This window comes from Salvelinus alpinus, chromosome 25, assembly GCF_045679555.1.
Source record: "Salvelinus alpinus chromosome 25, SLU_Salpinus.1, whole genome shotgun sequence".
NCBI lineage: Eukaryota > Metazoa > Chordata > Actinopteri > Salmoniformes > Salmonidae > Salvelinus > Salvelinus alpinus.
Genome location: NC_092110.1, coordinates 27,812,810 through 27,829,547, shown reverse-complemented (window position 1 = coordinate 27,829,547; position 16,738 = coordinate 27,812,810). Strand labels below are relative to the sequence as shown.

The 16,738-nt window shown below is 45.4% G+C and overlaps 1 protein-coding gene across 1 annotated transcript in view; it reads right to left on the bottom strand.

Annotated features, from left to right (window-relative positions):
- LOC139553758 (peroxidasin-like) overlaps positions 1 to 16,738 on the bottom strand; it is a 90,087-nt gene that overhangs the window by 62,116 nt on the left and 11,233 nt on the right. The window contains exons 2-3 of the mRNA XM_071366405.1: positions 5,755 to 5,826; positions 805 to 876 (exon numbers count right to left, since the gene is read on the bottom strand). Of these exons, the coding sequence (XP_071222506.1) occupies positions 805 to 876; positions 5,755 to 5,826 (144 nt within the window). The remainder of the gene's footprint in view (positions 1 to 804; positions 877 to 5,754; positions 5,827 to 16,738) is intronic.

Genomic DNA, 16,738 nt, shown 5'->3' with positions numbered 1-16,738 from the left:
TATCTACAAAAAATTACTTTACAAAACAGATGGTACCGATGGTAGTTCCGGACATGCTATGCATGCATTCCACAGTATTTTAAATATAAGTATCTACAATACACACACCAAAGTAGGCCCTGACCTCATTAGTCTGTCTCAAGTTATTCTCATGAATGTGTCCATCATCAGGAATGAGCAAAGACAAAGAAATGAGTTATCTAACCCAGGGCCAAGTAGAGGAGGGGAGGAGAAGGTTCATTGAGGGAAATGCAGGGGGTATATGAGACTGAGTAGGTGGGGAGACTAGAGAGCCAGACATTTCAGACATATGTACCGTATGTGAATGTAAACACAGACATAACTGACAGGCGCTGGGGTTATAATAGGCAGTGACTCACAAACACAAGGACTAAACCATACTGCAGCAACCCAAGCCTACCTCTGTTCTCCTCATTGCCTTCAGGTCACCACATGCAGACAGATAAGTTCACAGGATTAGATAATGGGGTTCTTTTTTTGTCTTACTTCATTTCCTGTACCATACTAACACACTTTCTTCTGTTCTGACTAAGCAGTCTAGCAATGTCCAGTTTACAGCCACAGAGTGTGTTTGTGTTTCCAGACACAAGCCCGAGACAGGTTTTGTCATGCTTTATCATCAGCCGACAAGGCGAAGAGTGAAACTTGAACTACAACCTTTTGCCTATTGAGAAAATGTCACTGTTTCAATGTTTCAATGAAACACTGTTTCAATGAAACCAATCCATCTGTGACTTGACATCCAGAAGAGAATAACATTGACATAAAGGCATAACAACTCACAGATATTTGAGGTTTTCCAGGTCTTCAAAGGCTCCTCTGGGGATCCGTCTGATGTGGTTGTTGTTGAGGAGGCTGTAAAGTCAAGAGAATGGCCATTAATAATGACCTCCCAGTGGACTATTAGACTTACACAAAGTGAATCTGTGCAGACTAGTAGATACAACTTTAAAGTGGTCCATACTGACATATTGCTGTGTCATGATCTAATGCTAGGCCAATGCCAGTCTAAACACAGTTCAACTTTCAGAGTACATAGTATATGTGAGATCCTTCATCCTTGCCACACTACACTGTGGCTATTCTATGAAGCATCTGGTTTGATTCCTACACACTGTCACAATTTGTCTTGCATTTCTAATGGCTTTCAGGTCTATGGGGTATAATCTGGACAAGGATCAATAATGGCTGTCATAGACTTTCTATAACATAGCAAAATCTTGAGTTGGCGATCCCTTAACTCAATGCACTAGAAACTGGCATTAATGCAAAGAAATACGTTTTGGAAAATAATATGATATGTATAAGCAGAACATTACTTGGGCAAAACATGCCTCCTAAGTCCTCACCTAGCTCTTTTTCCTGAACACATTTGGCCTTTCTACAGAGGGTCCGACATGGAACCCAAAATGGTTCTACCTGGAACCAAAAGGGTTCTACTTGGAAGCAAAAAGGGTTTTCCAGGGGGACAGCCAAAGAACCCTTTTGGAACTCTTTTTTCTAAGTGTAGGTACAGTCTGTCAGAGGCCGAAGCAGAAAAAGACAGGCAGCAGGCCCCTAACTGCAGTCTTTCCTTCACATAAGAGCCAGACATCTCTTTCTGTCTGCCTGACAGTCTCCCAGCAGGTTTCAGACACGATGCTATTCTTCAGTCTGTGAGACAGAGATTAAAGCCGTGAAATATGGAACTCCACAGACTACATGGCTAGCAGGTGGTCTGCTACTGTCGGAAAATCTCATCTGAGCTTTCTCTGCTTTGACATTACCTTCCCTAACCTTCATATTCAGAGGCACTAGGCTCATTGGCTGATTCCTGCCACATGGCTGGCTGTAGACTAGCAGGCTGGCAGGGCTGACACATGATAGACGGCTGGGAGATTGAAGGGGAAAAATACATTCCTACCAGATTATGAGGTAACCTACATGTGTGAAACAACAGCAGAATAGAGAGCAAGAATTTGCCACTCGGTGTCCGTGTTTGTGGACTGACTGACTGACTGACTGACTGACTGACTGACTGACTGACTGACTGACTGACTGACTGACTGACTGACTGACTGACTGACTGACTGACTGACTGACTGACTGACTGACTGACTGACTGACTGACTGACTGACTGACTGACTGACTGACTGACTGACTGACTGACTGACTGACTGACTGACTGACTGACTGACTGACTGACTGACTGACTGACTGACTGACTGACTGACTGACTGACTGACTGACTGACTGACTGACTGACTGACTGACTGACTGACTGACTGACTGACTGACTGACTGACTGACTGACTGACTGACTGACTGACTGACTGACTGACTGACTGACTGACTGACTGACTGACTGACTGACTGACTGACTGACTGACTGACTGACTGACTGACTGACTGACTGACTGACTGACTGACTGACTGACTGACTGACTGACTGACTGACTGACTGACTGACTGACTGACTGACTGACTGACTGACTGACTGACTGACTGACTGACTGACTGACTGACTGACTGACTGACTGACTGACTGACTGACTGACTGACTGACTGACTGACTGACTGACTGACTGACTGACTGACTGACTGACTGACTGACTGACTGACTGACTGACTGACTGACTGACTGACTGACTGACTGACTGACTGACTGACTGACTGACTGACTGACTGACTGACTGACTGACTGACTGACTGACTGACTGACTGACTGACTGACTGACTGACTGACTGACTGACTGACTGACTGACTGACTGACTGACTGACTGACTGACTGACTGACTGACTGACTGACTGACTGACTGACTGACTGACTGACTGACTGACTGACTGACTGACTGACTGACTGACTGACTGACTGACTGACTGACTGACTGACTGACTGACTGACTGACTGACTGACTGACTGACTGACTGACTGACTGACTGACTGACTGACTGACTGACTGACTGACTGACTGACTGACTGACTGACTGACTGACTGACTGACTGACTGACTGACTGACTGACTGACTGACTGACTGACTGACTGACTGACTGACTGACTGACTGACTGACTGACTGACTGACTGACTGACTGACTGACTGACTGACTGACTGACTGACTGACTGACTGACTGACTGACTGACTGACTGACTGACTGACTGACTGACTGACTGACTGACTGACTGACTGACTGACTGACTGACTGACTGACTGACTGACTGACTGACTGACTGACTGACTGACTGACTGACTGACTGACTGACTGACTGACTGACTGACTGACTGACTGACTGACTGACTGACTGACTGACTGACTGACTGACTGACTGACTGACTGACTGACTGACTGACTGACTGACTGACTGACTGACTGACTGACTGACTGACTGACTGACTGACTGACTGACTGACTGACTGACTGACTGACTGACTGACTGACTGACTGACTGACTGACTGACTGACTGACTGACTGACTGACTGACTGACTGACTGACTGACTGACTGACTGACTGACTGACTGACTGACTGACTGACTGACTGACTGACTGACTGACTGACTGACTGACTGACTGACTGACTGACTGACTGACTGACTGACTGACTGACTGACTGACTGACTGACTGACTGACTGACTGACTGACTGACTGACTGACTGACTGACTGACTGACTGACTGACTGACTGACTGACTGACTGACTGACTGACTGACTGACTGACTGACTGACTGACTGACTGACTGACTGACTGACTGACTGACTGACTGACTGACTGACTGACTGACTGACTGACTGACTGACTGACTGACTGACTGACTGACTGACTGACTGACTGACTGACTGACTGACTGACTGACTGACTGACTGACTGACTGACTGACTGACTGACTGACTGACTGACTGACTGACTGACTGACTGACTGACTGACTGACTGACTGACTGACTGACTGACTGACTGACTGACTGACTGACTGACTGACTGACTGACTGACTGACTGACTGACTGACTGACTGACTGACTGACTGACTGACTGACTGACTGACTGACTGACTGACTGACTGACTGACTGACTGACTGACTGACTGACTGACTGACTGACTGACTGACTGACTGACTGACTGACTGACTGACTGACTGACTGACTGACTGACTGACTGACTGACTGACTGACTGACTGACTGACTGACTGACTGACTGACTGACTGACTGACTGACTGACTGACTGACTGACTGACTGACTGACTGACTGACTGACTGACTGACTGACTGACTGACTGACTGACTGACTGACTGACTGACTGTACGCAGGATTGCAGAACTTTCCAGGAAAAACTAATGCTGTGACGTGTTTCAGAGTCTTGGGACAAAAGATAGACAAAGAGAACTGGGTGCTTCTGGGAAGAGATGGGGCTTACAGGAGTAGTCGACTCCTGATGAGTGCCGTTTGCATTAGTGTATATTTGAACACTCAGTTTAAAACTTCTTGTCAATAGGGGGGGCCATTTCGACTTTGTAAAAAATGAGTTCCCAAATTAAACTGCCTCGTACTCAATTCTTGCTCGTACAATATGCATATTATTATTACTATCGGATAGAAAACACTCTCTAGTTTCTAAAACCGTTTGAATTATATCTGTTAGTAAAACAGAACTCGAGTTGGAGCAATCTTCCTGTCAGGAAGTGAGAAATCTGAAATTGGGAACTCTGTTCCTGGGTCAGTTAAATAATTTGCAATTATTCTATTGGTCGACAAGCACTGCATGCGATTTCCCCTAGATGTCAGCAAGCGTTGAGAATTGGAATGGTGTTGCTAGGTAGATCTGAGGCAGTATAAATAGGCTTGGCACGAGGGGTGCACCCTTTTCATCGTTCGCCATGACGCAAGACAGACCTCAGGATGGCATTCTGAGAAGCTCACGTTATCGGCGTTAGATATATCCGGCTCTGATTTTATTCGATATAGGTGTTAGAAACATCATAACGTAGTTATTTTAAACCGAGTTATATCAGTTTATATGAGTATATTGCGATTTTCGGAATTTTCTTTGTCCTGCATTTTGAAGAGTTGGGCATGTCTGGGCCACATAGCTAATGTTTGCTGCTAATTACACGGTTGAAGACAACATTCTACAGCCGAGCAACGATTATTATGGACAAAGGACAACTTGCCCAAGATTCTGATAGAAGCTCATCAAAAAGTAAGAACTATTTATGATGTTAATTCGTTGTTCTGTTGAAAAATGTAAAACTACTATTCCGCCATTAATTTCGGTGCGGTCTCGCTTTAACGCACGCTGTATGTCGTAGTAACGTTAATTTTAAAAATCTAACACAGCGGTTGCATTAAGAACTAATGTATCTTTCATTTGCTGTCCAACCTGTATTTTTTAGTCAAGTTTATGATTAGTTATTGATTAGATTAGGTGCCTCTCCAAGATGGCGCCGGACAGATTGCTTGAAGTTTGGCTACTAATCACATTGTATAACCACGATTTGTGCCGCTACATATGCACATTTTCGAACAAACCCTATATGCATTGTGTAATATGATGTTACAGGACTGTCATCTGATGAAGTTTATGAAGGTTAGTCAAAAATTATATATCTTTTGCTGGTTTGTTACGATCGCTAACCTTTGCTGCTGGTAAATGGCTTGTGTTTCTGGCTATTGCGGTAAGCTAATATAATGCTATATTGTGTTTTCGCTGTAAAACACTTAAAAAATCGGAGAGGAGAGGAGGGAGACTTACAGTGTGTTGAGGTTCTTTAGCCGTCTGAAGGAGCCGGGCTGCAAGTCCTTGATTTTGTTGAACCTCAGGTCTCTATGGAGGGAAAAACAGGAAGAACACAGTCATTAACAACACCGGGGCAATCGAGTCTGTCAAACCAATCATTACCATGACAAATATTTTACTGGATAATGTCTATGAGGAAACAGGCTGGTACAATGAGTACAGTACACCGTACATACATATGTATCCAAATCACTTAGGAATCTCTTAGGAATCACTTTCATTATAAAGGACGAAAAATAGCCACATTATTCATATCACAGGAATGCCATTTATCAAGCTTTAACCAGTGGCACATAGGATAGGTTCACTTGCATTTGCCCTAAAGATAACAATTAAGAGAGATGAGGGAGTTTAGTAGCTTATCACTTTACTTGAACCTCTCATTGTAAAGGCTTAAAGACGATATCATGTCATGCCATTAACCACTCACACCCATTATGACAAATGACATCATGATAGGCCTATAACACCTAACTAAAATACTGTGGAATTTAGAGCTAGACGCACGTAATCTAATTCAGTGAAATGTGAACATTTCTAAACAATGAAGTTACGCTTGTGGAACTTAGCCTCTAAGTCATTTGACCTTCAACAAAGAGCAGATAGCATCGCTGTAAAGGCCAACAACTGTCACGTTCGTCATATGAAGGAGACCAAGGTGCAGCGTGGTATGCGTACATATGACGAACGTGACAGAAGAACCCACCACAAAAGGACCAAGCAGCGTGTTAATGAGGAGCGGACATCCTGGGCCCGGGAAAAAGATGAGTGGAGGACATCCTGGACCTGGGAGGAGGTAATGGCAGGGGACAAGACCCTGCCATGGAAGCAGGTGGAGATAGCGCAGGAGGAACGGCGACGATACAAGGGGACACGGTTAGCACGGAAGCCCGAGAGGCAGCCCCAATAATTTTTTTTGGGGGGGGCACACGAGGAGATTGGCTGAGTCAGGTTGGAGACCTGAGCCAACTCATCGTGCTTACCATGGGGAGCGTGTGACTGGTCAGACACCGTGTTACGCAGTGATGCGCACGGTGTCTCCAGTTCGCATTCATAGCCCGGTGCGCTCTATTCCAGCTCCTCGCATTTGCCGGGCTAGAATGGGCATCCAGCCAGGACGGATGGTGCCGGCCCAGCGCTCCTGGTCTCCAGTACACCTCCTTGGACCAGGATATCCTGCGCCGGTTCTGCGTACTGTGTCTTCGGTGCGTCTGCACAGCCCAGTGCATCCTGTGCTAGCGCCCTGCACTTGCCGGGCTCGAGTGAGCATCCAGCCAGGATGCATTGTGCCAGCTCTACGCTCCAGATCTCCAGTGCGCCTCCACAGTCCAGTACGTCCTGTGCCTCCTCTCCGCACTCGCCCTGAGATGCGTGTTCCCAACCGGGTACCACCAGTGCCGGCACCACGCATCAGACCTCCAGTGCGCCTCCACAGTCCAGTACGTCCTGTGCCTCCTCTCCGCACTCGCTCTGAGATGCGTGTCATCAGCCCGGTACCACCAGTTCCGGCACCACGCATCAGGCCTCCAGTGCGTTTCCAACGTCCAGTACGGCTTGTGCCTCTTCTCCGCACTCGCCCTGAGGTGCGTGTCCTCAGCCCGGTACCACCAGTTCCGGCACCACGCATCAGGCCTCCAGTGCGCTTCCACAGTCCAGTACGGCCTGTGCCTCTTCCCCGCACTCGCCCTGAGGTGCGTGTCCTCAGCCCGGTACCACCAGTTCCGGCACCACGCATCAGGCCTCCAGTGCGCTTCCACAGTCCAGTACGGCCTGTGCCTCTTCCCCACACTCGCCCTGAGGTGCGTGTCCTCAGCCCAGTACCCAGTCCAGAGCTTCCGGCAACAGTTCCCAGTCCAGAGCTTCCGGCGACAGTACCCAGTCCAGAGCTTCCGGCGACAGTACCCAGTCCAGAGCTTCCAGCGACAGTACCCAGTCTAGAGCTTCCGGCGACAGTACCCAGTCTAGAGCTTCCGGCGACAGTTCCCAGTCCAGAGCTTCCGGCGACGTTTCACAGTCCGGAACCTCCAACGATGGGCCACAGTCCGGAACCTCCAACGATGGGCCACAGTCCGGAACCTCCACCGACGGTCCACAGTCCGGAACCTCCAGCGAAGGTTCCTAGTCTGGGGTCTCCAGCGACGGTCCCCAGTCCGGGGTCTCCAGCGACGGTCCCCAGTCCAGGGTCTCCGGCGACGGTTCGCAGTCCAGAGCCTCCGGCGATGATCCACGGTCCGGTTCTACAAAGGCGGAGGGATCAGCGTAAAGCTGAAACGGGAGCCGCCACCGACGGTAGATGCCCACCCGGACCCTCCCCTATAGGTTCAGGTTTGCGGCCGGGGGTCCGCACCTTTGGGGTGGGGGGGGGGGGGGTACTGTCACGCCCTGACCTGAGATATCTCTGTTTTCTTTATATTTTGGTTAGGTCAGGGTGTGACTAGGGTCGGTACGCTAGTTTTTGTATTGTCTAGGGTTTTTTGTATGTCTAGGGTTTTTGTAGGTCTAGGTGATTTGTATGTCTCTGGTGGGCTGATATGGTTCCCAATCAGAGGCAGCTGTTTATCGTTCTCTCTGATTGGGGATCATATTTAGGTAGCCATTTCCCTTTGGTGTTTGTGGGATCTTGTTCTATGTTTAGTTGCCTGTCTGCACTATTCGTATAGCGGTTCGTTTTGTTATTTTGTTAGTTTGTTCAGTGTTTCATTCTTTTAATCCTTATAACGAACGTGACAACAACAAAGACCATAACAACTACAGTCCGCAAGCCTCTGACTCAACATGGCTTGCTGAGAACTAGGATACATAGTCCAGCCACACTAACAATGTCAAGACAAGACAGTGTTGGAGTCACAACACAGATAGGCTTTATCTCAATGGTTAGGAGAGGGAATCCTAGATCAACCACCCTGCTACCCAGATTCAACTATAAACAATAGAATTCACTCTCATCAGCTACTCTGGACTGACCTTAACATTCTCTGACTGACTCCAGGTCACAATACACTAACAGAGAGATACCAGTTAGACTTTGGCCAGACAGTGTCAAGTGATTCCAATGATTATTCCTGTAAGTGTTGCTGAGTGGGTAACTAGGAGTAAAGTCAAGGGTTTGGGATAGAATATGCTGATAAAGGATTTTAAGAATTCAAATTGTATTTCTACTACGTCAGTAAAGATGTGTGTTCTGTGTCTATTCTCTTTCACCTTTGTTGACGTGGTGTTCTCTATGACAGTCTACTTTTCAGCGCATGGGTTCTTATTCACTTTCTGGTCTGTATTTGCTTTGTATTAATGTTGCCTAGTTACCACATGCACAACAGTCACTGAGGGCCAAATCATAAAAACTGGACCTTCCAGAATGTCTTACTTTCTCATGTTTCTGTGAAAATGTCAGCCAAAAAACAAAGCCACCTGATTTCATAGCACGTGAAATGTTTATTGTTCACTCACTCTGTAAAACTCCTGCATGTGGATCCAACTATAGAGCTCAGCTTTTTATATACTCACATCCCTTCATATAGGAACTTCAACAAAGGCTGAGTGCACCACTGGTTAGAGCAGGAAGAGCAGGAAGCCAGCTGAGCACCAGTCACTGTCTGTATCAATATCAGAAACACTGCTCTGATATCCTACCATCTACAGGCCCCAACCTCAACAGAAGTCAAGTTACATAACATTGTTTAATTTGGAAACGTGAGAATTTAGTGGCAAATTATTTCTGTGTCTATTGTGTTCTTTTAGTCATATTTCAAACTACATAGAATAAGAAATGCAAGCATAACGGACCACATCAAACCCAAAACAGCTGTACTTTTCAACAGCTGTACTCTCCTTCCTGATAAAATACAACAGCTGTACTCTCCTTCCTGACAAAATACAACAGATGCAGTAGAATATGAGGGTGAAAAATATTTTTCCATTCTATGAATTCACACTGTAGCAACAAAGCTGGTGTTTATAGATGGAAGATAACTGTTGGTGAAGTTGTGTGCCCTGAAGGGGAGACCCATCTCTTCATTCAAAGACTCATGGACACTCTTACTGACAGTTGTCCTGCTTTGCGTGATGTGTTGTTGTCTCTACCTTCTTGCCCTTTGTGCTGTTGTCTGTGCCCAATAATGTTCGTACCATGTTGTGCTGCTGCCATGTTGTGTTGCTACCATGTTGTTGTCATGTTGTGTTGCTACCATGCTGTGTTTTCGATGTGTTGCTGCCATGCTATGTTGTTGTCTTAGGTCTCTCTTTATGTGGTGTCTCTCTTGTTGCGATGTGTGCTTTGTCCTATATTTTAATTTACATTTTTAATCCCAGCTCCCGTCCCCGCAGGAGGCCTTTCGCCTTCTGGTAGGCCGTCATTGTAAATAAGAATGTGTTCTTAATTGCCTAGTTAAATAAAGGTTAAATAAAATAAAATAAATAAATCCTGGGAGTCAGGGAGTGAAGAGCTTTGCCAAGGCATGCTGGAACAGGGGCTGCCCCCACTCCTCCAGGCCCAGGGAAGGAGGGAGAAGAAGGGGAAGGAGAGGAAGGCACAGGGGGCTCTGGGGGCTGGAAAAAGTTAGAAGAACAAGACACTAGAACCAGATGAAGGAAGGCTGCTGAAAAGTGTTTGGGAGAAAATACTGATGGATTGCCCTGAGAGACTTATGTAGAGGTAAACAAGAAAGTTGTGAAAGTTCAAATAAATGGCAAAGTGTACCTATCCATCAAGCACACATGATCTATTCCAAGCACTTGGATGATAATCCCTAAAGTTTACAGTACCTACTACAAAGCTTTCCAAAACAGTTAGACATACAACCATAGATATAAAACCGGAGATGGGAATTCCAGTTCATCTGACATCCTAATAGGTCCGCTATTTTAGCTGATGTAAAAGGGGCTATGACATCAGCCTGTCTATGCATACAACGACATTCTCAAGTCGTATGTATTTATGGGAAAAAAGGAAGGGCAAAAATAGGTCAGGCCTGAAATACAGAGGGAGCATTTATGGCTGTTGGTCTCAGATCCATCAGGATCAGGTAGGCCTAATATCCCACAAAACTAGCCTTTCACCAGACTACACCCACACATCACGATCAGGTAGGCCTAATATCCCACAAAACTAGCCTTTCACCAGATTACACCCACACATCACGATCAGGTAGGCCTAATATCCCACAGAATTAGCCTTTCACCAGATTACACCCACACATCACGATCAGGTAGGCCTAATATCCCACAGAATTAGCCTTTCACCAGATTACACCAACTATTGATTGTGTTGGATGAATGATGCCTTTGTTAACAGAAGCACTTGTCCCCTAAAGTGTCCGTATCCTAACCGTATAGTAGTATGGAGTGTGTTTCCCAACGTAGTGGAACACATAAAGAAACCCCAATCAGGCCAGGTATGGCCATAGGAGAACCAACAGTTCCTACAGTAGAATCTAAACAGCAGTCCTGCAATCACTCATATTCACTAGTAGGCCTGCAATTCTTCTTACATTAATGGCAGAAAATATCCTTTCTCAAATAGCCACCAGTTGTTTTGGGGACTATGGTTAACAACCGGCAAACAATATGGTATTGTGATCGCAGCGGTAAATTAGTTTACCATGTCAGATAGAGGAGGGCAATTCCACAGTAACAGGTTAATACTGAGATTACAATTTTCACTTTAAAATGTATGCCAAACCAAAACCAATGATTGGGGGAAAGGGGGATACCTAGTCAGTTGTACAACTGAATGCTTTCAACTGAAATGTGTCTTCCGCATTTAACCCAACCTTCCTCCCTTTTCTCTAAGTAATCTCTGATCTGTGAAAGCTATACAGTGCATGGGGCAGTGAGGATGAACTTTAACTTGTCCCATAAGCGGGACATTTTGTCCTATCTCTCGTCAGTGATGAATTGTCATCGACAGATGAAACATTCCTTCAGATTCCTACCACACTGTTGAGGATTCAGAGATGTAGTGCTACTGCCTGGGGCCTTATGGAGTGGAATAGGCCATCCTAATCCTCCTGTAGAACATATACAGAGACCACAGCACTTGAACTCAAGCGGATATAAAACTTGGCTCAGCACCTGTAGCCCTCAAGAGCACATGTGAAAGAATTATGGAAAAACATATCACAGGAAGACAATCCAAACCCCTTTCGGCGTGTAGTACATGTTAGAACTGTGATATATTTAACCCCCTTCGGCGTGTAGTACATGTTAGAACTGTGATATCTTTAACCCCCTTCGGCGTATAGTACATATTAGAACTGTGATATCTTTAACCCCCTTCGGCGTATAGTACATATTAGAACTGTGATATCTTTAACCACCTTCGGCGTATAGTACATATTAGAACTGTGATATCTTTAACCCCCTTCGGCGTATAGTACATATTAGAACTGTGATATCTTTAACCCCCTTCGGCGTGTAGTACATGTTAGAACTGTGATATCTTTAACCCCCTTCGGCGTGTAGTACATGTTAGAACTGTGATATCTTTAACCCCCTTCGGCGTATAGTACATGTTAGAACTGTGATATCTTTAACCCCCTTCGGCGTATAGTACATATTAGAACTGTGATATCTTTAACCCCCTTCGGCGTGTAGTACATGTTAGAACTGTGATATCCTAGTTGAGGGTTCTTAGTGACTAAGGACTTTGATCAGTCATACATGAATGTTAAAAGCTATTCATTTACTGCCTTACCCTAAAAACAGAGTTTCCCACAAAGAAGCACATCTCTTTGAGACTTGGAACTGCAAAATACATATTGTGAGATCATGTATGCCTTGCCACATGTGCTGCATTGAGTCAACACACTGTTGGAGAGGACTGGAGACAAGAGATGACACAATGTACATGGCGACAACACTTGGAAACAGGATGCTGCTCAGTGCTCTTGCTTCTTGTTGGTTGGCTGCCCATCCAAACTCAACCATTCCACAGTTGAAATGAGCAAATGGCCGATAAGAGCCCTGGGCTTGATAACAAGGGACGGCTGTGATTCCCACCAACGCCAGGAAGACAGCAGCTTTCCCGCTCAAAACCCATTTTCTCTGTCAGTATGGAAAGGCCTGGCTATGAGTGGGGTAGAACGGCAGGCATCATGGCTGCATGAGTACAGTTCCACTTAGCAAAGTCAACAAGCAAAAGTAAATTTGCAAAAAGGCTCTGTAGCCTGTGCAACGCAAACCCTAATCTGTGAGGCACTAAGGGAGTGGCTGGGACATCTCCAACTTCAGTTCCAGCTCTAGCATCTGAGTGCCATGTGTGGACCCCTCCTCTCTCTCTCGCTCTCTCTCTCTCACTCACTCTCAATTCAAATTCAATTTCAATTTCAATTTAAGGGCTTTATTGGCATGTGAAACATATGTCAACATTGCCAAAGCAAGTGAAGAAGATAATAAAAAAAAGTTAAATAAACAATACAAATTAACAGTAAACATTACACTCACAAAAGGTCCAACAGAATAAAGACATTTCAAATGTCATATTATGTGCAAATAGTTAAAGTACAAAGAGAAAATAAATAAATATAAATATGGGTTGTATTTACAACAGGTCACAAATCTTGCTGCTGTGATGGCACACTGTGGTATTTCACCCAATAGATATGGGAGTTTATAAAAATTGGGTTTGTTTTCGAATTCTTTGTGGATCTGAGGGAAATATGTGTCTCTAGTATGGTCATACATTTGGCAAGAGGTTAGAAAGTGCAGCTCAGTTTCCACCTCATTTTGTGGGCAGCGTGCACATAGCCTGTCTTCTCTTGAGAGCCAGGTCTGCCTATGGCAGACTTTGTCAATAGCAAGGCTATGCTCACTGAGCCTTAAGTTTGAGTCAGTCACAGTAGTCAGGTATTCTGCCACTGTGTACTCTCTGTTTAGGGCCAAATAGCATTCTAGTTTGCTCAGTTTATTTGTTAATTCTTTCCAATATGTCAAGTAATTATTATTTATTTCTTATGATTTGGTTAGGTCTAATTGTGTTGCTGTCCTGGGGCTCTGTGGGGTCTGTTTCTGTTTGTGAACAGAGCCACAGGACCAGCTTGCTTAGTGGGCTCTTCTCCAGGTTAATCTCTCTGTAGGTGATGGCTTTGTTATGGAAGGTTTGGGAATGGGTTCCTTTTAGGTGCTTGGAGAATTTAACGGCTCTTTTCTGGATATTGATAATTCCCATTTTGTGAATTCTTGGTTGGTGAGCAGGCCCCAGACCTCACAACCATAAAGGGCAACAGGTTCTATAACTGATTCAAGTATTTTTTGCCAGATCCTAATTGGTATGTGAAATTTTATGTTCCCGTTGACGGCGTAGAAGGCCCTTCTCGCCTTCTTGCCATGTCTCTCAGATCCTTCACAGCTTTGCCGAAGTTACCTGTGGTGCTGATGTTTAGCCCGAGGTATGTATAGTTTTTTTGTGTGCTCTAGGGCAATGGTGTCTAGATGGAATGTGTATTTGTGGTCCTGGCAACTGGACCTTTTTTGGAACACCATTATTTGTGTATTACTGAGATTTACTGTCAGGGCCCAGGTCTGACAGAATCTGTGCAGAAGATCTAGGTGCTGCCCTCTTTGAGGGAGTGGGGGGCATGGGGTGGGCAGGAGGGGCAGAGGTCTGATCTGAGGGGGCCTAAATGGGGTATGGGCATGGTTGACTTGGGGGAGTGATAATTGGTTGGGGTGGGGGTGTGGATGTGGATGTGGCTGGTGGTGCTGTAGTCTGGATGTTGGTCCTCTCGGTGTGGGTCCTCTAGGGGGGAGGGTCCCGCAGGTCTGGGAGAGTGTCTCGCTGGTCTGGGCGGGGTGTCTGTTGATCTGTTGCTCGAGTGCTGTGGCCACCCTTTCCTGCTGTGATCTCAGGTTGTTTGTGGCTGTGTGTATTATTATGTGGCTGGGTGACCCTAGTTGGTCCTCAGACAGAAGGTCTAGGGCACGCTCGGTGTTTGGACACCAGAGTTTAGACACTGTGTGTTTGGGAAAAAGTTTATTTTCTTGTATATATTTCCCGATTGAGTCCATAAGAATGTCCTCAGTGGGTGTGGGGTTTGTCAGGAGGACTATCAGAATGGTTGAAAGGGGGGGTGCTCAGAGGGGGTGGGATCCCCTGGGCTCGGGGTTCTTCATTTGTCTGTCCTGCTGTGATGTTGAGGCTATGGTCAGGTTCTGGGGTGGACTGTTCTGCTGTGGTGTTCAAGACTTTGGTCAGGGTCTGAAGTGGGCTGTTCTGGTGGCTACTCTGAGGGGGTGGCCAGCTCTCTAATGGGTTGTTCTCTGTCACACGGCATCATTCTCAACTACTCCTCGAGCACTTTCACCTTCTCCTCTAGTGCTCTGTTCTTCTCCTGCTCCTGCTCTTCTCCTGTTGATGGTGTCTCACCACAGTCCATAGTGCAGATATGTCTCTTCACCTCCATCTCTCCAGGTCTGGTTGAGGGAGTGTTGTTGAGCTGGTTGGAGTGTGCTGACTGGAGTGTGTTCACCTGCTGTTCCAGCTCCACTTGCCTTACCTCCAGCTGGGTGAATTCATCCTTCATTTCAATGAGGGAGTAGTACTCTGTGCTGGGAGGTTGACTTTCCGCTTGGGAGGTTGTATAATGAAGAGGTCTGGTCTGACACGCTCAGGGTGAGGGTATCTTTCTCAAGATAGCTTATCCAGCTAACCTATCTCTTTGATTATGCGAAAGTCCAGCTGAAACTGTTTGGGGTTGCCCAGCACCATTACTGTTCCAGACTTGTACAGGTTGACATTGGCTGACTCAGTCCTCATTGTCTAATATCCTGAGTTTCCATTGCTAACACCCACCCCCCCCCCTAACAGAGGGGTAGTGTGTTAGTAAAGCACTGCGCCATGCAAGGGGATGGTCTGTGTGCAAGATTAAGTTGCAAAAAAGTAGCTTCAGACTAAGCATTACTCAATCAGTTCCAGGTTGGATGGTGTTTTCAGGTTTCTGTTTGTTAGCTTGGAAATAAGATTCTTTGGTTGTAGAAATCCTTCGAAAATCAGGTTGTAGTTTTGGAGATTTGATTTGGAGTGAAGGTTATGTTGTGGAGGGTTGTATCCTGTATACAGAACCAGTGAAAAGTTTGGAGACACCTAGTCATTCAAGGGTTTTTCCTTATTTTTTTACTATTTTCTTCATTGTAGAATAATAGTGAAGACATCACAACTATGAAATAACACATATGGAATCATGTAGTAACCAAAAAAAGTGTTAAACAAAATCAGAATATATTTTATATTTGAGATTCTTCAAAGTAGCCACCCTTTGCCTTGATGACAGCTTTGCACAATCTTGGCATTCTCTCAACCAGCTTCATGAGGTAGTCACCTGGAATGCATTTCAATTAAGGTGTGCTTTGTTTAAAGTTAATTTTTGGAATTTATTTCCTATTAATGCATTTGAGCCAATCAGTTATGTTGTGACAGGGTACGGGTGGTATACAGAAGATAGCCCATATTATGGCAAGAACAGCTCAAATAAGCAAAGAGAAATGACAGTCCATCAATACTTTAAGACATGAAAGTCAGTCAATCCTGAAAATGTCAAGAACTTTCAACGTTTCTTCAAGTGCAGTCGCAAAAAGTGCTATGATAAAACTGGCTCTCATGAGGACCATCACAGGAAAGGAAGACCCAGAGTTACCACTGCTGAATGATAAGTTCATTAGAGTTACCAGCCTCAGAAATTGCAGCCCAACTAAATGCTTCACAGAGTTCATGTAACAGACACATCTCAACATCATCTTTTCAGAGGAGACTGTGGGAATCAGGCCTTCAAAGTCGAATTTCTGCAAAGAAACCACTACTAAAGGACACCAATAAGAAAAAGATAATTGCTTGGGCCAAGAAACACAAGCAATGGTCATTAGACGGGTGGAAATCTGTCATTTGGTCTGATGAGTCCAAATGTGATATTTTTGGTATCACAGCATACTGCAGCGATACTCCATCCCA